Source organism: Dipodomys spectabilis, unplaced genomic scaffold, assembly GCF_019054845.1.
Source record: "Dipodomys spectabilis isolate Male_0828 unplaced genomic scaffold, ASM1905484v1 ptg000235l, whole genome shotgun sequence".
Lineage (NCBI taxonomy): Eukaryota > Metazoa > Chordata > Mammalia > Rodentia > Heteromyidae > Dipodomys > Dipodomys spectabilis.
The window spans coordinates 2,768,809-2,787,610 of NW_024870912.1; the positions used below are offsets into that span (position 1 = coordinate 2,768,809).

Below are 18,802 nucleotides of genomic sequence, written 5' to 3' on the forward strand. Positions count from 1 at the left end.
TCAAAATGAGAACCAATGAATTCAATTTACACTTTAGACTTTAATAGAGGTATCTGTTGTACATGTGGTTTTAACCTAAACACAACATTTCTGGAAACAACCTGAGTCAGAAATGAAATATGAATGGAAGAGATTTGAGTTCACACAAATATTTCTCCTCAGACCATTAGCAATGGTTTCAAGTAATGGTACGGCCACAAGTTCAGGGCTCGGGCCCAGGACAGGAATGAGGGAAAACTCCATGTTGGTCAAAGGCTCTGCTGAAGTCATAGGTCTGCACCTGGGGGCCCTTGGTCAGAGTGAGCTTCCTCAGACAGCCCCGGAATGAGGCCCGGCTGCTCAAGCAATTTTGCTTGACATTAGCTGTTGGAGAAAGAAGAGATGAACCTTGCTGGATTTGGTTGAAATTTTAGAAGAAACAAAAGTAATCTCAATGGGTCATCTATCAAAAACAGAATGTTTTCTACACAGGTGGTTTTAGTGAAGAACAGAATTCATATAACATATAATTTTAAGGCCTAGTCATGGTTTCTTAGGTCAGACAACAGATGTTTATTATCTGTAACAATTTCTTGGAACATCTGTAACGCATCCTTCTGATACAAAATTGCAATGTGCAGAATTGTCCCGCTTGGCCTTTAAAATGATCCTCAACTTTGGGAGTTATCTGAGGTAAATGACCTTAATAGATCATCAAGCTTGCTTTTCCTCAGATCCAGGGTTCTCACAGATTAACTGGTGGGTAGATTATTTTAATTTTCCTAGGAATTTTTAATTAAGAGTGTTTGGAATAGCTTTTCTAAAATGACAAAAGATCTGTCACCAAACCATGCATCTTTCTGGATCCCCATTCTAGGTTCTCCTGAGCTAAGGGCTCTGCAGGGACCCAGCCTACATGTTGATCCACAGGGCAGGCTCCATACGCACCTGGGTAGCCACCCACGTAAATGGGGTTGTGGGTGTCTGCAGAAGTGGACTGGGTGTGAGGACTTTCGGCACCAACAGCTTCCCCATCGACAATCAGCATGATTCGGTGCTTGCTTTTGTTGGCCTGAAGCATGTGCCATTTCCCATCACAGAGAGTCCTGCCAGCTTTCGGTTTGTAGGTGGCTGTAATCCTTCCCGCACCATTGTTGACATGAAACAACACCTGAATAAAGCAATTGTGTTGGTGAGCAATGGTGTTCCCAGTCTTGGGGAAGAGAAGCTCCTAGCAGTGTGTTAGGAAGGAGGGCTGGCTAGGAGGAACAAATGCTGGGAATAAAATAGCCTTCAAAAGGATCCAGACACTATGTCCTCCCCTTACAAATTCAGAAATGGTGATGCCTGCCAGGTGCCTAATCCTAGCTACTCAAAAGGCTGAGATCTGACGGACTCTGGCTCAAAATCACCTTGGATAGATAAAATTATGAAACTCGTATCTTCAGCTAGCTAGCAAGCCAGAAGTGGAGATGTAGCCCAAGTGGTAGAGTGCCAACCTTCAGTAAAAGAGCCAAGCAAGAGTGTGAAGCCCTGAGTTCAAACCCTAGTACTGACACAAAAAGAAAAACTTGAAAACAAAATGGCGATTTGTCATGTGCTAGTAACAGGACTTAGCTGCAGGACACTTCTGGGAGTGAGTAGGCTGACTGTGCTGTCAGCAGATGGCAGTTACAGAGGAATCTTCACCAAGTGCCTTCTGACAAACCAGATGCTCTATCACAGTGAGTGATTAACAAAGCCCTATGCTCTGCAAATGGCAGAGGTGAACATGTTACCTGGCATCCCCCCCAAAACTCACAAACTGAAGTCCTAATTCTCAGTGTCCCTCAGAATGGGGCTTTCAAGAGATGATTAAATCAAAATGATGTCATTGAGTAAGGCCCTAAAACAATATGACCGTGTCCTGATAGGAATTAAGAGACAGATCCACAGAGACAGGATCATGTGAAGCCAGTGGCAGAAGATGGCCATATACAAACCAAGGGTAGAGAAGACACTAGCCTCTCCAACACAGAAGCCACCCACTGCCTGGTACTTTGTGCTGCTTGCCCAAGCTGCCCAAGGCTAAAAGGAAGACCTTCAGTGTATTGTTGGAAGATTCTTAGGCTAACTTTCAAACTGTAAGTACTATTTGGAAGCACACTGTGACAAATAATAATGGCTATTACAAACCCTAAGTAAACCATCAAAGATAGAAGCAAAATATACAATGTAACAAAAAAGTACATTTTTGTAGCCATTGTGCTACCGATAAATGTTTTTAGATGTCACATAAAAATTTTCAAAAAGACACCCTACAAATGTATGAATTTTGAATGAAGGGTCTTGTAATTTCTATCCAAATACTCTACCATTGGAGCCACATCCCCAATCCCTTTTAATTTTAGTGATTTTTCAGACAGGATCTTGAGGTTTATTTTCCTGGGTTCTCCTTGGACTTTAATCCTCCTCTCTCTTCCTCTGAAACAGCTGGATTTATAGGCATGGGCCATGGTACCTGTTCCTCAAAATTCTTTTAATATATAAATGAGGATGAATGCTGGGTGTAATTCATAACATGGAAATGAAACAATATGACAGTTTTATTTCAACATGAAGTAAGAGTCGGACAGAAGGTGAAGAGTAAGAAGTCACACATGAGTTTCCTAGATCCTCCCTATCCTTACTCTAAACACCCCAGTGAGCAAACACCAATGAGGACTCAGTAGTCACTACCAACAACTAAATGAGCCTGGAGCAGTCCAAAGCACAGAGATATATTCTTTGTTTTCCAGGAGAAACATTCTAACACCTTACACAAACACCAGCTACTCTCTGCAAAATGCAGCCAGGCAGAGAGAGGACCCAAAGGACCATGACTTCCAGCTCTCTGTGGCATGAGTGTGGTATGGCAGAAACTCCCAAGTTCTCCAGTGCCCCTGGGGAACACGGCTGATGGCTGAAAACAAAGAGGCAGAAATGCCCCAAACAACTGGTAGCAGAACCCAGGTCCCCAAGGGACCTTTGCCAAATGCACTGGAAGCAGATGCCATGGTGTGGCAATGCTGAGCCCCAAGCTAAACTCCTGACCACAGCTGCCGCCACCTGAAAACAAGAAGCAGGAGCCATGTTGAGTGCTGCTGGGGAAAGAGCTGCAGAAAAGAGAAGGGCAGCCAGACTCCTGCACGTTTCCTGTGTCCAGGTGCCCTCACAGAGGAGTGGACAGGATGAGCACTGAGGACAGCTTTGGAGGAGACAAGGGGTAAAGCTAAAGAGATGTAAGTACAGTGGACTGTTAAGCTCGTTTTGTTCCCAACCTAAGAGGAACAAGGGTGGCTGGGAAAAGCAGAAGAGTTAGTTATTGTGGGGGGAAAAACTACACTACTATTTTTACATCAAAAAAGAAATATTAGACTACAGTGTGCCCCTCCCAGGAAGTGACACTCTACAATAAGTAACTAACTGTTGAGCAGAGTATAGTAGTTCACACCTATTAATACTAGCTACTTGGAAGGCAGATATTAGGAGGTTCAAAGCCAAATCTGGGGAAAAGTTGGACAGGGCCCATCTCAACGAATAAGCTGAACAGGGTGGTATATACCTGCCATCCCAACTACATGGGAAATGAAAATATGAGGATCACAGTCCAGGCTAGCCCTGGAAGAAAGCAAGACTTTATCTAAAAAATAACAAAAGCAGAAAGGGCTGGGGCATGACTCAAGTGGTAGAATGATTGGAAAAACAGATAGACCTACAAGAAATCTTGCTGAGTGTAAAAATCCAAGCTTAAGAGAACAATTGCTGCTAGGCGTTGGTGCGTTCCATCCGTAATCCTAGCTACTCAGGAGTTTGAGATTTGAGGAACGAAATTCAGCGGGAGCCTGGGCAGGAAAATCCATGAGACTCCTTTCTCCAAATAAGCCAGAAATGGAGATGTGGCTCAAGTAGTAGAACACTAGCCTTGAACACAAAAGCTTGAGAACAGCACCCAGGCCCTGTCTCCAAGCCCCAGCACACACACACAAAGAACAATTGCTGCATGAACTCATTCATGTTACTCTGGTGAAATAAATGCAGATGGAGACCAGCTCCATGGCTCTTTGAGTTAGAAGTGCAGTGTTGGGACTGCAGTTATAAGTGAAAGCTGGGTCTGGCGCTCATGGCTCACGCCTGTAATCCTAGCTACTCAAGAGGTTGAGATCTGAGGATCGTGGCTCAAAGCCAGTCCGGGCAGGAAAGTCCATAAGACTCTTATTTCCAATTAACCACCAGAAAACCAGAAGTGGAGCTGTGGCTCAAAATGGTATAGCACTAACCTTGAGCAGAGAGGCTCTGAGATAGTGCCCAGGCCCTGAGTTCAAGCCCCACATCTAACCAAAAAAAAAAAAAAGGAAGCTGGGAGGGAACTGTGGTGATAGTACAATTAAGTGTCATGATTATCAACACCACACACATGCATGTGCATATACACACAACACACACACACACATACACTGAGTGTAAATGAACAAACTGTACTTTGCACAGTTGTCTATGGCATAGATTTAATGTGATCCTAGAGGTTTTGTGAACTCACCACTAGAAAGCCAGGGGCAAGGAACCTAGAGACCTCTCTGTGTTTCATTGGAACTCTTTTTTTAATTTTTATACCAGTATTTAGACTTAACCTCAGGGTTTCCTGCTCTTGCTTGCCTTTTTTGCTTCAGGCTGGTGCCTGGAGTCATATCTCCTCTTTTGGAGGAGGTATGTTAGTTAATTGCTAGTTAATGGAAGAGTCTCATGGGATTTTCTGCTTGGATCTCAGTATCCTGAGTGGCTAGAACTGCAGCTACTATACCTAATTAACCTGACCCTTCCAATGAAAAGTCTACTGTTAAAAGGGACAGGACATCAGATGGGCAGCGTACTGCTGACAAGGTAAGGGGAAAAAAAGAAGTCTTGTATTGGAGCTGTCATTTCATGTAATTCAAATGCGTAAAAAGGTTATTTCCAAAATAGCTTTTTAAGATTATCTGTTGCTAAAACTAAGCTGTGAGTTGAGTGCAGAATGGGAAACGTAGGTCCTGGCATTTTTGATGTGCTCCATGTCTGACCCTGGCCAGTGGAGCCCAGGCGGGTAAAGCCTTACCTTGCCATCTACAATCTCCAGGCCGATGGCATCCACCTTGGCACTGCTGATCCCCAGGAGAACGCCATTCTCGAAAGCAGTACTGAACTCGAATGTGATGTTTAAATCTGATCGGACTCTGTAGCCTTCTTCAACTGAAACATACACAGGCAGTGACATTTTGTTAGGGGTGAGTCCCACCAGGCCCAGGATGGCTGGGCCTGCTGGGTATTTGGGGACTAAATCAGTTCAAACTTGGATCTAGCTCTTCCTCTGCATCCAAGCTCCCTCCCCGAAGCAAGTCACTCCTGCCTTCTAGATCCTGTGTGTAGAAGGGTGGGGGAAGTCTTTTTCTCATGGAGCTGAGATTGATCTGTACCACCATTCTTCATCATGCAGGAATACTCTATCTTCCCAGTGCCCATGGGCTTGATATATCATTGTCTACTGTAAGCCAAAGTGCATACCAAATGTCTTAAAAGTAGGAATTGAATTGAATGTTTTTTTTATTCAGGTGATAAGAAAGCTGCTAAGTGAACTGGGGATATTAATCATCCCAGACAGTTGTTACTAGAGAAAGCCTTTCTTAATGTGGACGGTGAAAGTGCTTTATATAAATTTAGGACAAATACAGAGGAAGAAGCCAGCAGTCCATGTCTGCCCTCTGCCAGGAGTCATACCAGTCCTGGTAAGAGAAAGCCTTCAGAAGGCCTCCCAGTGAGCACCAGATCTGAGAAGGCTTTGCTTGAACAGTCAGAAAGCCAGGAAGAATGGGAAAGGATCTTCCTTCAGCTTTCCAGCTGGATCCTGCCTTACCATCTCCTTGGATCCACATCATCTTAGAGCAGAGGGCCTTTATTTTTTTGAGACCTACTGAGATATGCACACATACCAAGAGCTGCATAGCCACTTCCTTCAAAGAAAGTCCCTTCCTGGACCACCTCATGGCACCTGCCCACTGCGAAGGCAGACTCCGGGTTCTCCTTGTCCAGAGGCTTGCCATTAACGGTCACTTCCCCGATGCAGGCAGGAATGCTGTGGGTGATCTAAACCACAGGACATGGGAAAACAGGTGGTGGTCATTATGGGGAGGTAAAAGCATCAAAGTTGTTTCAACAAACCACGTAACACTATCACCTTGCAGATCCTAAAATTTTATTGCTGTAATACCTCACAAGAGTAGCTTAGAGCTACTCTTTGAGTATCTTTGCTAATAATGGATTTTACTGTTTTAGTGAAATGCTGGATGATTGCTAGTCCACTGGACTTGACTAAATGGTTTAGGAGCTAAGTGGCCTTTTGAAAGGTGACTGGGGATGTTTACGAGCTGTCAGGAAAAAGTTCTAAGGAGATGCTCTGACATATGACCTCTGAACATCTATATCTTACAGGTAAGCCCAGGCTCAAGCTCATCTTATTGTGCCAGTACTGGAGGGCTTGAACTCAGGACCTGAGCATTGTCCTTTCGCTTTTTTACTTAAGGCTGGCACTCTAAAACTTGAGCCACAGCTCTACGTCTGACTTTTTACCAGTTAACTGGAGATAAGAGTCCCATGGATTTTTCCTGCATAGGCTGGCTTTGAATTATGATCCTCAGATCTCAGCCTCTGGAATAGCTAGAATTACAGGCATGAGTGTCCAGTGCTTCACTCAAGCAAGGTGATTTAAACATGAGCTATGCATCTCTGCAGAGTAAGCCCAAGTCTAACACTGGTCCATCTTGAAGGCTCTCTTACATTCCCAATGTTCCTGGCTCTGTACTGAGCAGGGAGGCCTCCCAGGCGCAGCTTTCCTTCCACATCCAGCATGGTCCCATCTCCCACAATGCTCACTGCAGGGGCCTCCTGGCCATCCACCGTCAAGAAGCCTTTTCTCTTAGAGTACTCGGTCTTGACCTACAACAGAAAATATCCAGATTTGTTTTTGTATGTTTGCACTTGTTCTGGGACTTGAACTCAGGGCCTTGCATTCTTGCCTGGCTTTTTTGCTGATGCTCTACCATTTAAGCTGCAGCTCCACTTTCACCTTTTTGGTGGAATTGGAAATAACAGTCTGATAGACTTTCCTGCTCAAGCAGGAAATTGTGATACTTAAATCTGAGCCTCTTGAGTAGCTAGTATTACAGGCATGAGCCACTGGTGCTAGGCTACCACATCTAGAATTTGTAAGCAACCTGAGAAAACCCTTACAGATGTACAAGTATTCTGAGTAGCTATAACAGCCTGAGCAACTCCCTGAGGGATAGCTTTGATTCATGCATATTTGGCATTGGGAGCAGGCTGAGAAGTGAGGTATGCTGTAAACCAGAGTGTGTTCTCGAGTCTTGGTTGTTGGAAAGCAATTAGCATGACAGCTGGCTTGACTCTTTTATATCATAGGTAGGCTTTATGTCCTTTTGTCAAGTTGAAAACATTTATAGAACCTTCCATTCATTCTGTCAATGGTTGCTGAGTATGCTTGGCACTGAGCAAGGCCCTGGAACATTTCAAAGAAGAACATAAAAGAGCCCTGCCTCGAAAGAACTCGCATCCTCTCAGGAAGACACCAGATACAAAGGAGCTGGACTCTGAGAGCCACAGCTTTCCTTCCAGGAAGTGGATTGATCTCCAGAGATGGAAGGAACAATGTGCAGACAGGTGACCACAGCCTCCTGAGAACATACCGTGTGCCACTTGCCATCACTGAGCAGCGCAGGGTGAGAGACCCTGGTTCGGCCTTTGCCAAGGTCAAACATGAAATGGAGGCGGCCAGCATGGAGTTGCAGTGTGGCATAGTCTGCTTGGTTCTGATGAGCCAGGTGGTAGATGAGACCACTAGAGGCAAACGTTCGGATGCTCAGCTGAACCAGGAGCCTGAGAAAGAATGAAAGCTCATTACCAAAACACCAGAGAAGCAGCCTTCAGTGTGTATAAAGTAACCTCCAAGAGCGAACCCGAATGTGGTTCTCTCCATGTGTGTGGAAGGTTACTCCCTTGGAGGACCCTACTGTCACCACACCTCAGGTCATTCAGCAGTGAAAACTTTCCAGGGACTCTTGGACCATACTTACCTCTTTCTCACAGCTGACTGGTTGAAAGGCAACACCAAATGGCTGCTCTGTGAGAGGCCAAACTGGTGAGCACCAGAAACGTAGCCTGAAGTTACGTCCGCCGCACACTGTCTCTGTAAGAGAATCACAGGACACTCAGTCACCTGCCCCAAGACCACACTAACTAACAGATGCATTCTTCCACAAAGAAAGCATCCGGGAAGCCAGTGTGGCAGAATAGCAGCAGCCACCAGTATGCACAGTGGGGCAGTGTGTTGGTGCACAGTGTGTTGGTGCACAGTGAATGATGCTTAGCTGCTAAGCTTTTTTCTCTCCAAGAAAGTGTTGAGAGCCTCTGCCTGTCACCTTCATCCCACTGGAGTTCACCTTCATTTTACAGGAGTACTAGAGTCACTCCCACTAACTTTCATCAGGCCGAAGGGGAAAAGGCCTGGCTTTCCCCCACCTTCTGGGAATGGCTCCAAGGACCCCTGTGCCACAGCACAGGCATCGGGAGAGGGAAGTGCCCACGGAAGACAGGTCTTAGGAGACCTCCAACTTGACACCTTTAAGTCCCAAGGACAAGAGGACGATGAAGACGAGAAGAGTGGGTCTGTGTAGGCTTCTCAGAGTGCAAAGCAAAGGGAGGCTCAGACTGACAGTGTTGTGGCAAGGAGTGGTAGATAGGATGAAAAACAAACTGTCCTGAACTCAAATACAGGTCCTGCTTAGAAGATGCTGCTTTCGGGTGAACAGGCGACTTCAAACCACGAAAGCAGAAGCCAGAGGGGGACAAAGAACAATGGATGAGTCTCCCTGAATAAATCCAGTCACTTTTCTTGAGCCATAATGATGCGGACAATGGCTTCTACTCAGTATTTATGTTATGCTTTTCTACCTTCCTGTGAAGAAGAGCAGAGCCAGGGCAAGAGGGAGATGGTTCTCAGAGCTTACTCATAGTGATACCACACAGCCTCTCCTTTTGCAGGCCAGAAGGCTCAGGGCCCTGCGTGGGTTGACCTATCACAGCTTTGGGGGAAGTTGACATGATGTCTCATTAGGTGGGAAAACCTTTTTCATTTTTCTTCCCCTGTGGTTTGTGTCTCTGCTCTAAGCCATTCTCTCAGCAGTCACCTTGGCAGTCCCCTTGGAATTCAGGAAGGACAAGGGCTGATAAGGCTACCATGACAAAGGACCAAAACTACTCCTAAGAAACAATACCATTCCTCAGGATAGACCATGCACCACCAGGCAAAGACAGAAAAGCTGTCTTTTCTAGGGAAGTGTGTACCTTTCTATCTTGTGAGAATTGTTTTTCTGAAATAGGTGGCTTGGCCTGATTGTGTTCTGGTTACATTCTATTCCTGCTATACTTTAAGAAAATCCTCTTACAAGCTCATTTTAGTTATATCCTGCTCCTTTTAATTAAGACACCCTGTTCTTGTTAATTAAGCCACATGCTGTAGCAGACTGTGAACCTGAGCTTGGCCAATCCCAGCAGAGGGGCAGGGCCTGCTTCATTAGGGATAGAAGGGGGCAGCCCACCTGTTCCAAGTGCTTGCTGAATTTAGACTGATGGCTCACCCTTCTGCAGAAGTAAACTCTGCCTTGCCAAGTTCCTTTTGAGTTGGTATCATTCCTACACAACACCTCCAGCATCCTGAGATATTGCTAACAGTGTGATGATTTGATGTTCTGACTGGTGATGATTGTGATAACTTCTCTGGAACCCATTCAGAGACCAAGATTGAAGTATTAAGACTTTAATAATTAGAAATCTCTCTCTTTCTCCCCTCTGTCCAGTTCTTTGCCTATTATAAAACAAAAAGCTCAGTTCTGTACCCTGAAGATGGTTGGCAATGTACTGAAGTGCTGTCTTCTGTGGCTGCCATGAAATAATCTCTCTGACCTTTACCATGTCTTCTTTATTTTGTATATAGGGACAAGTGGCCAGACTCAATTAGTAGAGCTCCCAGAGTTTGGGTCTGAATCTCAAGGCTCCAGTTTCAACACCATAAAAGGAAGCCATACTTACAGGTTGTGGTAAAGTTGGGGGCTCTGGTGGGACCTCATTATCCTCTCCATTAAGGGCTGACCTGGGCCTTTCTATAAGCAAGCAGGTGCCCAGGTTTGCTGTCTCATAGTCCTTTGCACGGGTGAAATCCACAACTCTGTAAATAAACAAGAAAAAGTTTCCCATAGGAACTCATGCCATATGAATACTATGCAATTAGCATCCATTAAAAGACATTCATATACTTCTTTTAAAGTACCTAAGCCAAACAGCCTTCATAATAAGAGTCATGTATATCTACCATTTTGTATCTTTTGTTTATTCTGCTCAAAATGACTGCCAGCCCTGTAGGCCAGGCCCACGCAGGTGACCTGGCAATTCTTAGCAGATGGTGGGCTTCCTGCTGTCCCCTCCTCTGGTAGGCTTGGCTAGGCTGCCACAGGATGATGTCCATCTCCCATAGCAATGCCCAGTGACCTTCATTAAATACTGACCTCTGTGCTGTTATGTTTTATGGTACTGGGGTTTAAACTCAGGATCTCACATTTGCTTGGCTTGCTTGCTTAGTTGGTGCTCTATCACTTAAACCATACCTACAGCCCCTTTTGGCTAGTTATTTTGGAGGTGTCATCTTAGACTGCTGAGGTGGATTTTGAACCATGATCTTCTTAGTCTCAGCCTTTTCAACAGCTAAGATTATAAGCATGAGTAACCAAGAGTCATGAGCTGTACTTGTCCTTTATTCTGTGGCTCTAACACAGTTTCTTATCCAGTGTGCCCGCTGGCATTTACCCAGGACATTACTAATGAGCTGAAGGTGCCTGCTCACTCAATGACTAAAGGAGCAGCCAACTGGCTAAGTGAATACATGACTTGCAAACAACAAAATCCAGGCTTAGATGTGGTCATTCATTCCACCTTTTATTTTTGCCTATTTCAGAGACTCCTAAGAAGGAATTCTGTGGGGAAAGATACTGTAGCTGTGAGAGACTGTTCTCCAGGTCACCTGGCTGAGGCTTTCTCCTGATCCGGAGCCCACTTTCTGAACCCTGGATCAGATGTTGGCCAGCCTTCTCTCAGCAGCCTGCCAAGGCTAAGAGTGAATGAGAAGGGTTGGACAGCCCACCAGCATGTGCTAATTCTTTCTTATTCTACACTCCATGGTATTGTTTTAGGAGGGGTTATTGGTAATCTGAAGCTGCCAGTAGCCCATTAGGGTTCCTTCAAAAAAGTGCACTCAATGTAGTAAGAAACTTGTATCAGTAAATCTATATGTGTTTTTGAAATGCAGGGCAGAAATGTATTTTAACTTCTATCTATCTTTAACTTCTATCTAGCTACTTACCTATCCAACTAGTATAGGAATTTGAATTCAGGGCCTCAAGCTTCTAGGCAGGTACTCTACCATTTGACCATGCCCCAAGCTCTTTTTTGATTATTTCTGAGGTAGAGACTCGCATTTTTGCCAGGGGCTGGTCTCAGATTGTGATCCTCCTAAACTATGCCTCCTACCTTGTTGGGATCACAGGAATGAGCCGCCACACCCAGCTGATCTATTTGTTAGCTCATAGGTCTAATGTTCAATAATTCTTTTAATAAGGTAAAAGATTTGTCCATCATTCTATTACAACAAAATTTATTTGGGGAGACTTTGATGATAGAACAATGGAATTCACTGTTGTTCTTGTTTTTTAAGAACGTAGAGAATTACACTGCAGGTTCGTGTGGGAAGGCTAGCATGTTGAAGAGCTTGGTTATACTTACTCCAGGTCAAAAACCAGGTTTTTGATACAGCCATGGAATGAGCGCCTCATTTTGAATACTGATGTATCCTCGCCCTCAGGAAGGCCTCCTACGTACATGTGGGACATATTCAGTGTCCTGTTTTCTACTAGGGAGCCCAGCCGGATTTCTACTGGGTTGTTCTCATCTAATTGCACAGTGATAATTCTGAAAGACCCAAGGAAGAAATGAAATCATTAGTTATAATTAAAATATAATAAAGAATGAAATGCTATTAAATATCATTGAATTTGACTTCACTATAGAGAATATATACATACGTGCAGTATATATGTATATATGTTGTGCATATATACTATATATTTTGTATATATGATATGCATATATAGTATATATACAACGTATTGCAAATACATGTACATGTATATGTATGTATGCAACATGTATATAAAATCTACATATATACATATATTGTGTATATACATATATATTACGTATATAGTTTATATATACACATACAATATATCCTTTATCCTTTATGTATACAATGTATGCATATGTGCAAAATGTATATGTATATAAACTCTATATTTATAATTTTCCATTGAAATAATCCAATAGAAAGACAATTTATATAAAGCCCCAGTAAGGAACAGAGTAACGCTTACTCAGTGTAGTATTAAGCTTGCAGTATTAAACACCTTCCTACCAACCAGATAACATTGACTCCCAAGGAAGTATTCTAGCAACTTGCTAGAATTATCTTAAGAAGCTAAGAACTATGATTGCTATGCTGCTATTCTGATTATCTCATGATTGCTATGCTGTTATTCTGATTGTGCCAGCCACTGTGCTGCACAAGGCATCCTCAGGGCTCCTGCTGGAGAAATACCTCCGATTCCGAACCAAGGAGATAGAGTGCTCGTCCCCGTCGTCCAGCGAGCCCCTGGGCGCGTGCAGCAGGGCCTTCCTCAGGCTGCCTCCATTCCCAAGGCTGATGTGTACTTCAACGTGGCCTTCATTCAGAAGGATGGCATAGAAGGGCTGGGGAGGTGGCAGAGATGTTCCCACGCAAAACACATTACTAAATGATTTTTACCTCTCATCTTAAATAGACAGCATGGGTATATAATACCAGGCAGACAGTGTTTTAAGAATTCACCATCTGTTACAACTATTTCAAATTGAATGTTACTTTTTGTCTAATCTCTGTTCATGTATAAATTGCATTCGACATGATGCTATCATTATTAATCATAACAAACTTTTCCACTGAAAAGCCTCATCTTTACTAATTACTGCTACATGAAGTACCAAGATGTGGCTTTACACTGTGAACATACTAAATACCACTGAGTCGCTCAATAGCAAATGGTTTATTTTGTGTGTGTGGATGTGTGTTGGGGGTGGGGGAGTTTGAACCCAGGGCCTCTCTTGCTATTACTTAGCTTTTTTGCTCAAGGTTAGTGCTCTACCACTTGAGCAATACCTCTTCTTCAACTTTTTGTTGGTTAATTAAAGAGTCTCACAAATTTGTCTGCCCAGGCTGTCTTCAAGCCTGGCTCCTGAGAGCTCAGCCTTCTGAGAAGCTAGAATTACAAATGTGAGACATCAGCATCTTACACATTTTTTAGACAGGGATGGCCCGCTGTCCCTGAGCCCTTCTGTTCAAGGCAGGTGCTCTATCACTTTGAGCCACAGTGCCACTTCCAGTTTTCAGGTGGTTAACTGGAGATAAGGATCTCATGGACTTTCCTGCCCGGGCTGACTTTGCAGGCCATGTTTCTGTGTCTGTTCCTTTCAAGGTAATCCTGCCCCAATTGGAAGTTAAGGACTTGAAGTTTTCATCTCAGGATGGACACTAATGACCACATGTGGAAGAAAGTGCAATGCCTGAGCCATGTGATAAGCTTTTGTCAGAGGTAGACATTACATATATACAGGAAAGTTAGACTGTGTCACACAGGGCAGCATTGATTCATAAGGGGAAAACAGCCATGATACCTCCCCATGATTAGAAATGCATATCCATTAAAAAAAAAAAAAACAGGGACACAATGAGTGACAAGTGTTTCCGGAAGTCATTTCCCTCCCTTCTGGACACAGTGGCTACTCACCCATGGCCTTAGCAGCCCCTCGATATCCTTGCCCAGAGCCGCCAGGATGATGCCGCTGCTGTTCTTGGTGGCAAATGTGACCAGAAACTCTGATTCTGGTGATAAAGGCTTGGGTGGCAACTCAATGTAGCCACCTCTCAGGAAGCTGACACTTCGAATCGGCTGGTGGGAGCAGGGAGAGAACATGGTGCTGTCTCAGCTGCAGGCAGAGGGACAGCTGTTCCCTCTCCTCCCTTTCCTACCACCCCCAGTGGAGACCTTGTCTCCTTACTGTGTTGATCAGCCAGTGGGCATTTATAGAAACACAAGACAACCTTTGTGGAAATGCTTCCTACCTCCAACACACAGCCTTTCCTCACTCCATAGGAATTGCGAAGCAAATCAAACGATGACCTTCCTATTTCCAGGTTCTTGATACAGCCTACATAGCTTTGGCTGGTGACACCCTTCCTATAAGAAAAGACATGAGAATCTTAGGGTTTTTTTTTTTTTTTTCATTTTTGGTACTGAGGTTTAATGCTGGGCCTCGCACACTTCTATATAAACATTCTACAACTAAGCTAGGTCTTCCGGCTTTTTTACACTGATTATTTTGAGATATTGTCTTGGTTTTTGCCCAAGCAAATACCTGGACCACCATCCTCCTATTTCTTGCTTCTGGCAGTTGAGATGACAGATGTGCATCATTGGAATGGGTTTCTTCTGCTGAGGTGGAGTCTTGTAGACTTGGCCTGAAATTACTCTATCCTTCTGATCCCAACCATCCATGTGGCTGGAATGAGAGGCATGCACCACAGTACTCAGCTTTTGAATGAGAAGGAGTCTTGCAAACTTTTTTCCTTTGCTGGCCTTGAAATGTGATCCTTTTGATGTCAGCCTCCTGAGAATCTAGGTTCTACATCTGGCTAAGAGTTGGGTTTTATCATTTAATTTCTGACAGAACCCAAAAAAAAAATAGGCCTACACTCCTGTTTCCAGACTTTACTCTGCAGAAATGTCTAGGCCTCCTTCTTTGAATGAATGGCATTGATGGTGAGAACTTTAGGTCAAACGATGTCTCTTTAGTGTTATAAAAATGAGTTTTAGCTCCATGGTGGGTACCTATACACAATATGTTTATTATTTAAGGAAAATTCCTGCAGCCAATACAATTAAATATATTCATCGAAGTACAGGCCAATTATAAGAAAAGCAGGGCATGGTTACCAGGTTATTATAGCACAGAGATCATAATCAGTGCTCAGGGAGAGCAGGACTGTCACGTCCTATGGAAGCAAAGTGGGAGTGACACAATTTCTTAGAGTCCAATGGCAAGAAAAGTCATTGGCTGTTATCTTTCTTACATACTCGCTAACTTTGTCACAAAGGAAATAACCAGATTTGCTGAAATCTGGGTATAGATATCCAAACAATATCAATTTAGCCTCTAAGAAAATGCTGTTTATTTCTTTGTGGAAGTCTCCGTACTCCTAGCTGAGGGCAGGCTGTAATGTAGTCAGGCTCTTATTTCCAGGATAAGAGGACTACTTGTGGATCTCTTTACTGGACTCCTGTGTAACAGCTTTCACAGCGCCTCCTGCTGGTAACTCTTGTGTTGAAAGAGCCATGGACCTTTAAGGAACTACAGGATATAGGCAGATTTCAACCTTTCCGGATTGCAGTGTCTTCTGTATAAATGAGGATGCTGTGCTGAATGATTCCTGAGTCTCTTCTACCATGAAGTCCATGATTTTAGCATGTTCTTTCACCCAGTGTCTACACTGTGTGCCAGTTAGAAGAACTGTACCACTTCTGTGGTTGCAGTTGGCAGCCAGTAGTCCCATCATGAAAGGCTTAATATCATCACAGGGATTTGGAGACTGGTGCTGCCTTAGCAGAAGCATGAGATGGTAAGCGACACACTTTACTGGGGTTTAAAGGTATGCATTTGAAAGACAATGCATTTCTGTTGTTTGAGCTAGCTTGTGTCTGTTATAGCAGGCCTAGCAAACTAATACATTTAGTGATTAGAAAAGAAAATTCTTCAAATCTGTATCATACCTTCTAACTTTTTTTCCCTGGTACTGGAGATCAAATTAGCAGCCTTGCATATTCGAGGAAAGTGCTCTACATCTGAGCCTTACCTTACCAGTCTTGACCGAGGTAATCCACCCACATAAATCAGATCCTTTTCTAGTCGATTGAGATCTGAAGATGCTCCTGGAGTTTCACCTTGTTTGGTCTCTTTGTCACTAGAGTCATAGGTATCAAAAACAGATAGCAGTCCTAAAAGGGAGAAGGATGAGATCAGATTGACTTTTGTGTGTGTGCCTTGGTAATGGGGCTTCAATTCAAGGCCTTGTGCTCTCCCTCAGCTTGCTTGCTCAGAGCTAGTACTTTATTACTTGTGCCACAACTCTGGTCCAGCAGTTTGCTGGGTAATTGTGGAGAACGTCTCAGACATTTTTGCTTAGGCTGGCTTCAAACCTCAGTCCTCCTGGTCTCATACTCCTGAGTAGCTAGGAAAATAAGTGTGAGCCACAGATGCCTAGCTAAGGCTTTTTATATTTAAGTAAACATAAACTTCTGCCAACAAGGTTAATTTACATTAAAAAGATACCACTTGAAACCACACATTTCCCTACCCAAGGTTCTTCACTAAAGGACTTCACTTAAAGGACAAGTGACCAAAGACAATAAATCCAGAATGCACATTGCTATATAACATCAGTAACTGTGTGAAAGAAAATAAAATGGTTGTGCTTCTTGATTTCCAATTCAGCATTTGTTATAAAAGAATGAAAGCATAGTCAAAAAGAACTGTAATTTTCCTCCAGCAAAATGTGAAACTTCTTGCCTTATATTCTAAAGACAATGGTTACATTTAGTTAGAATATCATTCAAGAATGTAGTTGTGGCCAGGCACTGGTGGCTCATGCTTGGAATCCTAGGTACTCGGGAGGCTGAGATCTAAGGATCATAGTTCAAAGCCAGCCCAAGTAGAAAAGTCCCCGTGAGACTTTTATCTCAAAAACTGGAAGTGGCACTGTGACTCAAGTAGTAGAGCACTAATGAGCACAAAGAAGCTCAGGGACAGGACCTAGGCCCTGAATTCAAGCCCCATAACTACTACCACCACAACAAAAAAGAATATAGTGAAATGGGGCACTGGTGGCTGTAATCCCAGTATGTAGGAGATGAGATAAGAAGAATCACATTTCCAGGCCAGCCTAGGTAGAAATGCCTGTGAGACTCCATCTCTATCCCAACCAAGGGAAACTGAATGGGACCTGTCATCTCAGAAATGATGAGAAGCCTAAAAATAAGTTGACTGAAGTTAAGGCATGCCCATACAGGAAGACACCCCATCACAAAAGTAACCAGCACAAAACAGGGATAGAGGTATAGCTAAGAATCTGCCTAGCAAACACAAGAGTCTAAGTTGTAATTCCAGTACCACCACCACCAAAAAAAAAAAAAGAGGTGTGGCTGTGGTCAACTGAAATATTAGAATCATCCAATAACATCCAGCAAAGTAAATAAGAGGACTATGGATTTTGAAAAGATGTCTATTAGGAAAGTCATCAATAGCAGGAAAGACCATCTGTATACCTACCTTGCTTTCGGTTTCTCTGGAAGGCAATTCTGTACCAGGTTCCATTGTTATACCGTCTGTCTGTAATGAGAGTGAGAGGTCCTGAACCCAGGTCAACCATAACTTTAACTCTGCCATGGACCAGCTCGATGGACAAGAAGTCTTTCTGTAAGGAAGAGAACAGAGTTGCTCACTGTGATGTCTTTATCCTGAGATGCCCTTCCCCTTTCCAGTCAGGGATGACAGAAGCCTTCTAAATTCAAACTGAAAAAAACTGAGACTGGCTCAATAGATAGAGGTCTGTTCTACAAAACTAAAACTGTCTCTGATGGCTGTCTAGAAGTCTACCCAGATACAAATGAACTGCCATTCACAGTTACCAAAATCACCAATTCAGTGAGAGAACTGAAATCTGTTATTGGTTTTCTGTTTTTTGTGTTTATTTTCTATTAGAGTGACAAATGGCCCAGTCCCAGAAGTAAATCCTGAAGACATATAAATGACCAACGCAGGCCTTGTGAATTGGCACATTCTTGTAATCCCAGCTAAGTGGGAAGTAGAGATGACAGGATTGTGATTCAAGGTAAACTTGGGCAAAAAAGTTAGCAACATCTTGTCTAAAAACCAAACAAGGCATAATGGTGCATGCCTGTAATCCCATGTATTCAGGAAGTAGGATTACTCCCTGCTCTGTTTGAATAAAAACAAAATTTATTCAAAAATAACTAAAGCAAAAAGGGATGAGGATGTGGGTCTGGTGGTAGAGCACCTGCCTACAGTGAGGCCCTGAGTTCAAACTCCAGGATCATCCCAAAAGAAAGGAAAAACAAAGAAGGAAAAAGAAATGGCCAGCATGTGAGCTACAAAGAGAATTACTATGGTCACAGTAAATAAAGAATGAGAGATATTACTTAAACTAAAATTAGCAGCAAGACTTTGATCCTACAGTGACTAGATGCCATATTTCTAAACTGTTTCTTTCTTTTTTTTCTTTTTGGTGGTTCTAGAGTTTGAACTCAAGACCTCATACTTGCTCTCCTACTTGAGCCATGCCTTCAGCTCTGTATTTTACTAGTTATTCTGAATATAGAGACTGATGAACTTTTTTGTGTGAGCTGGCCTTATATTATGATCTTCCATATCTCAGCCTTGTGAGTAGCTGGGATTAAAGCTATGCCCCACCAGAATATTGCTACATTTCTTCTGGTCTGTAATTTCCAAAGGGTCTTCATGAATTTGTATTATAACAAATCCCTGA

General features: G+C 43.3%; 1 protein-coding gene across 1 annotated transcript in view; it reads right to left on the reverse strand.

Moving 5' to 3' along the window:
* Nucleotides 1-20: 20 nt before the first annotated feature.
* The window catches only part of Lama1 (laminin subunit alpha 1), a 133,102-nt gene continuing 114,320 nt past the window's right edge, over nt 21-18,802 (reverse strand). The window contains exons 50-63 of the mRNA XM_042699199.1: nt 17,566-17,710; nt 16,094-16,235; nt 14,306-14,420; nt 13,971-14,132; nt 12,746-12,897; nt 11,875-12,060; nt 10,132-10,267; nt 8,118-8,230; nt 7,731-7,920; nt 6,805-6,963; nt 5,961-6,114; nt 5,090-5,223; nt 928-1,150; nt 21-363 (exon numbers count right to left, since the gene is read on the reverse strand). Coding sequence (XP_042555133.1) covers nt 203-363; nt 928-1,150; nt 5,090-5,223; nt 5,961-6,114; nt 6,805-6,963; nt 7,731-7,920; nt 8,118-8,230; nt 10,132-10,267; nt 11,875-12,060; nt 12,746-12,897; nt 13,971-14,132; nt 14,306-14,420; nt 16,094-16,235; nt 17,566-17,710 — 2,172 coding nt within the window. The 3' untranslated portion in view covers nt 21-202. The remainder of the gene's footprint in view (nt 364-927; nt 1,151-5,089; nt 5,224-5,960; nt 6,115-6,804; nt 6,964-7,730; nt 7,921-8,117; nt 8,231-10,131; nt 10,268-11,874; nt 12,061-12,745; nt 12,898-13,970; nt 14,133-14,305; nt 14,421-16,093; nt 16,236-17,565; nt 17,711-18,802) is intronic.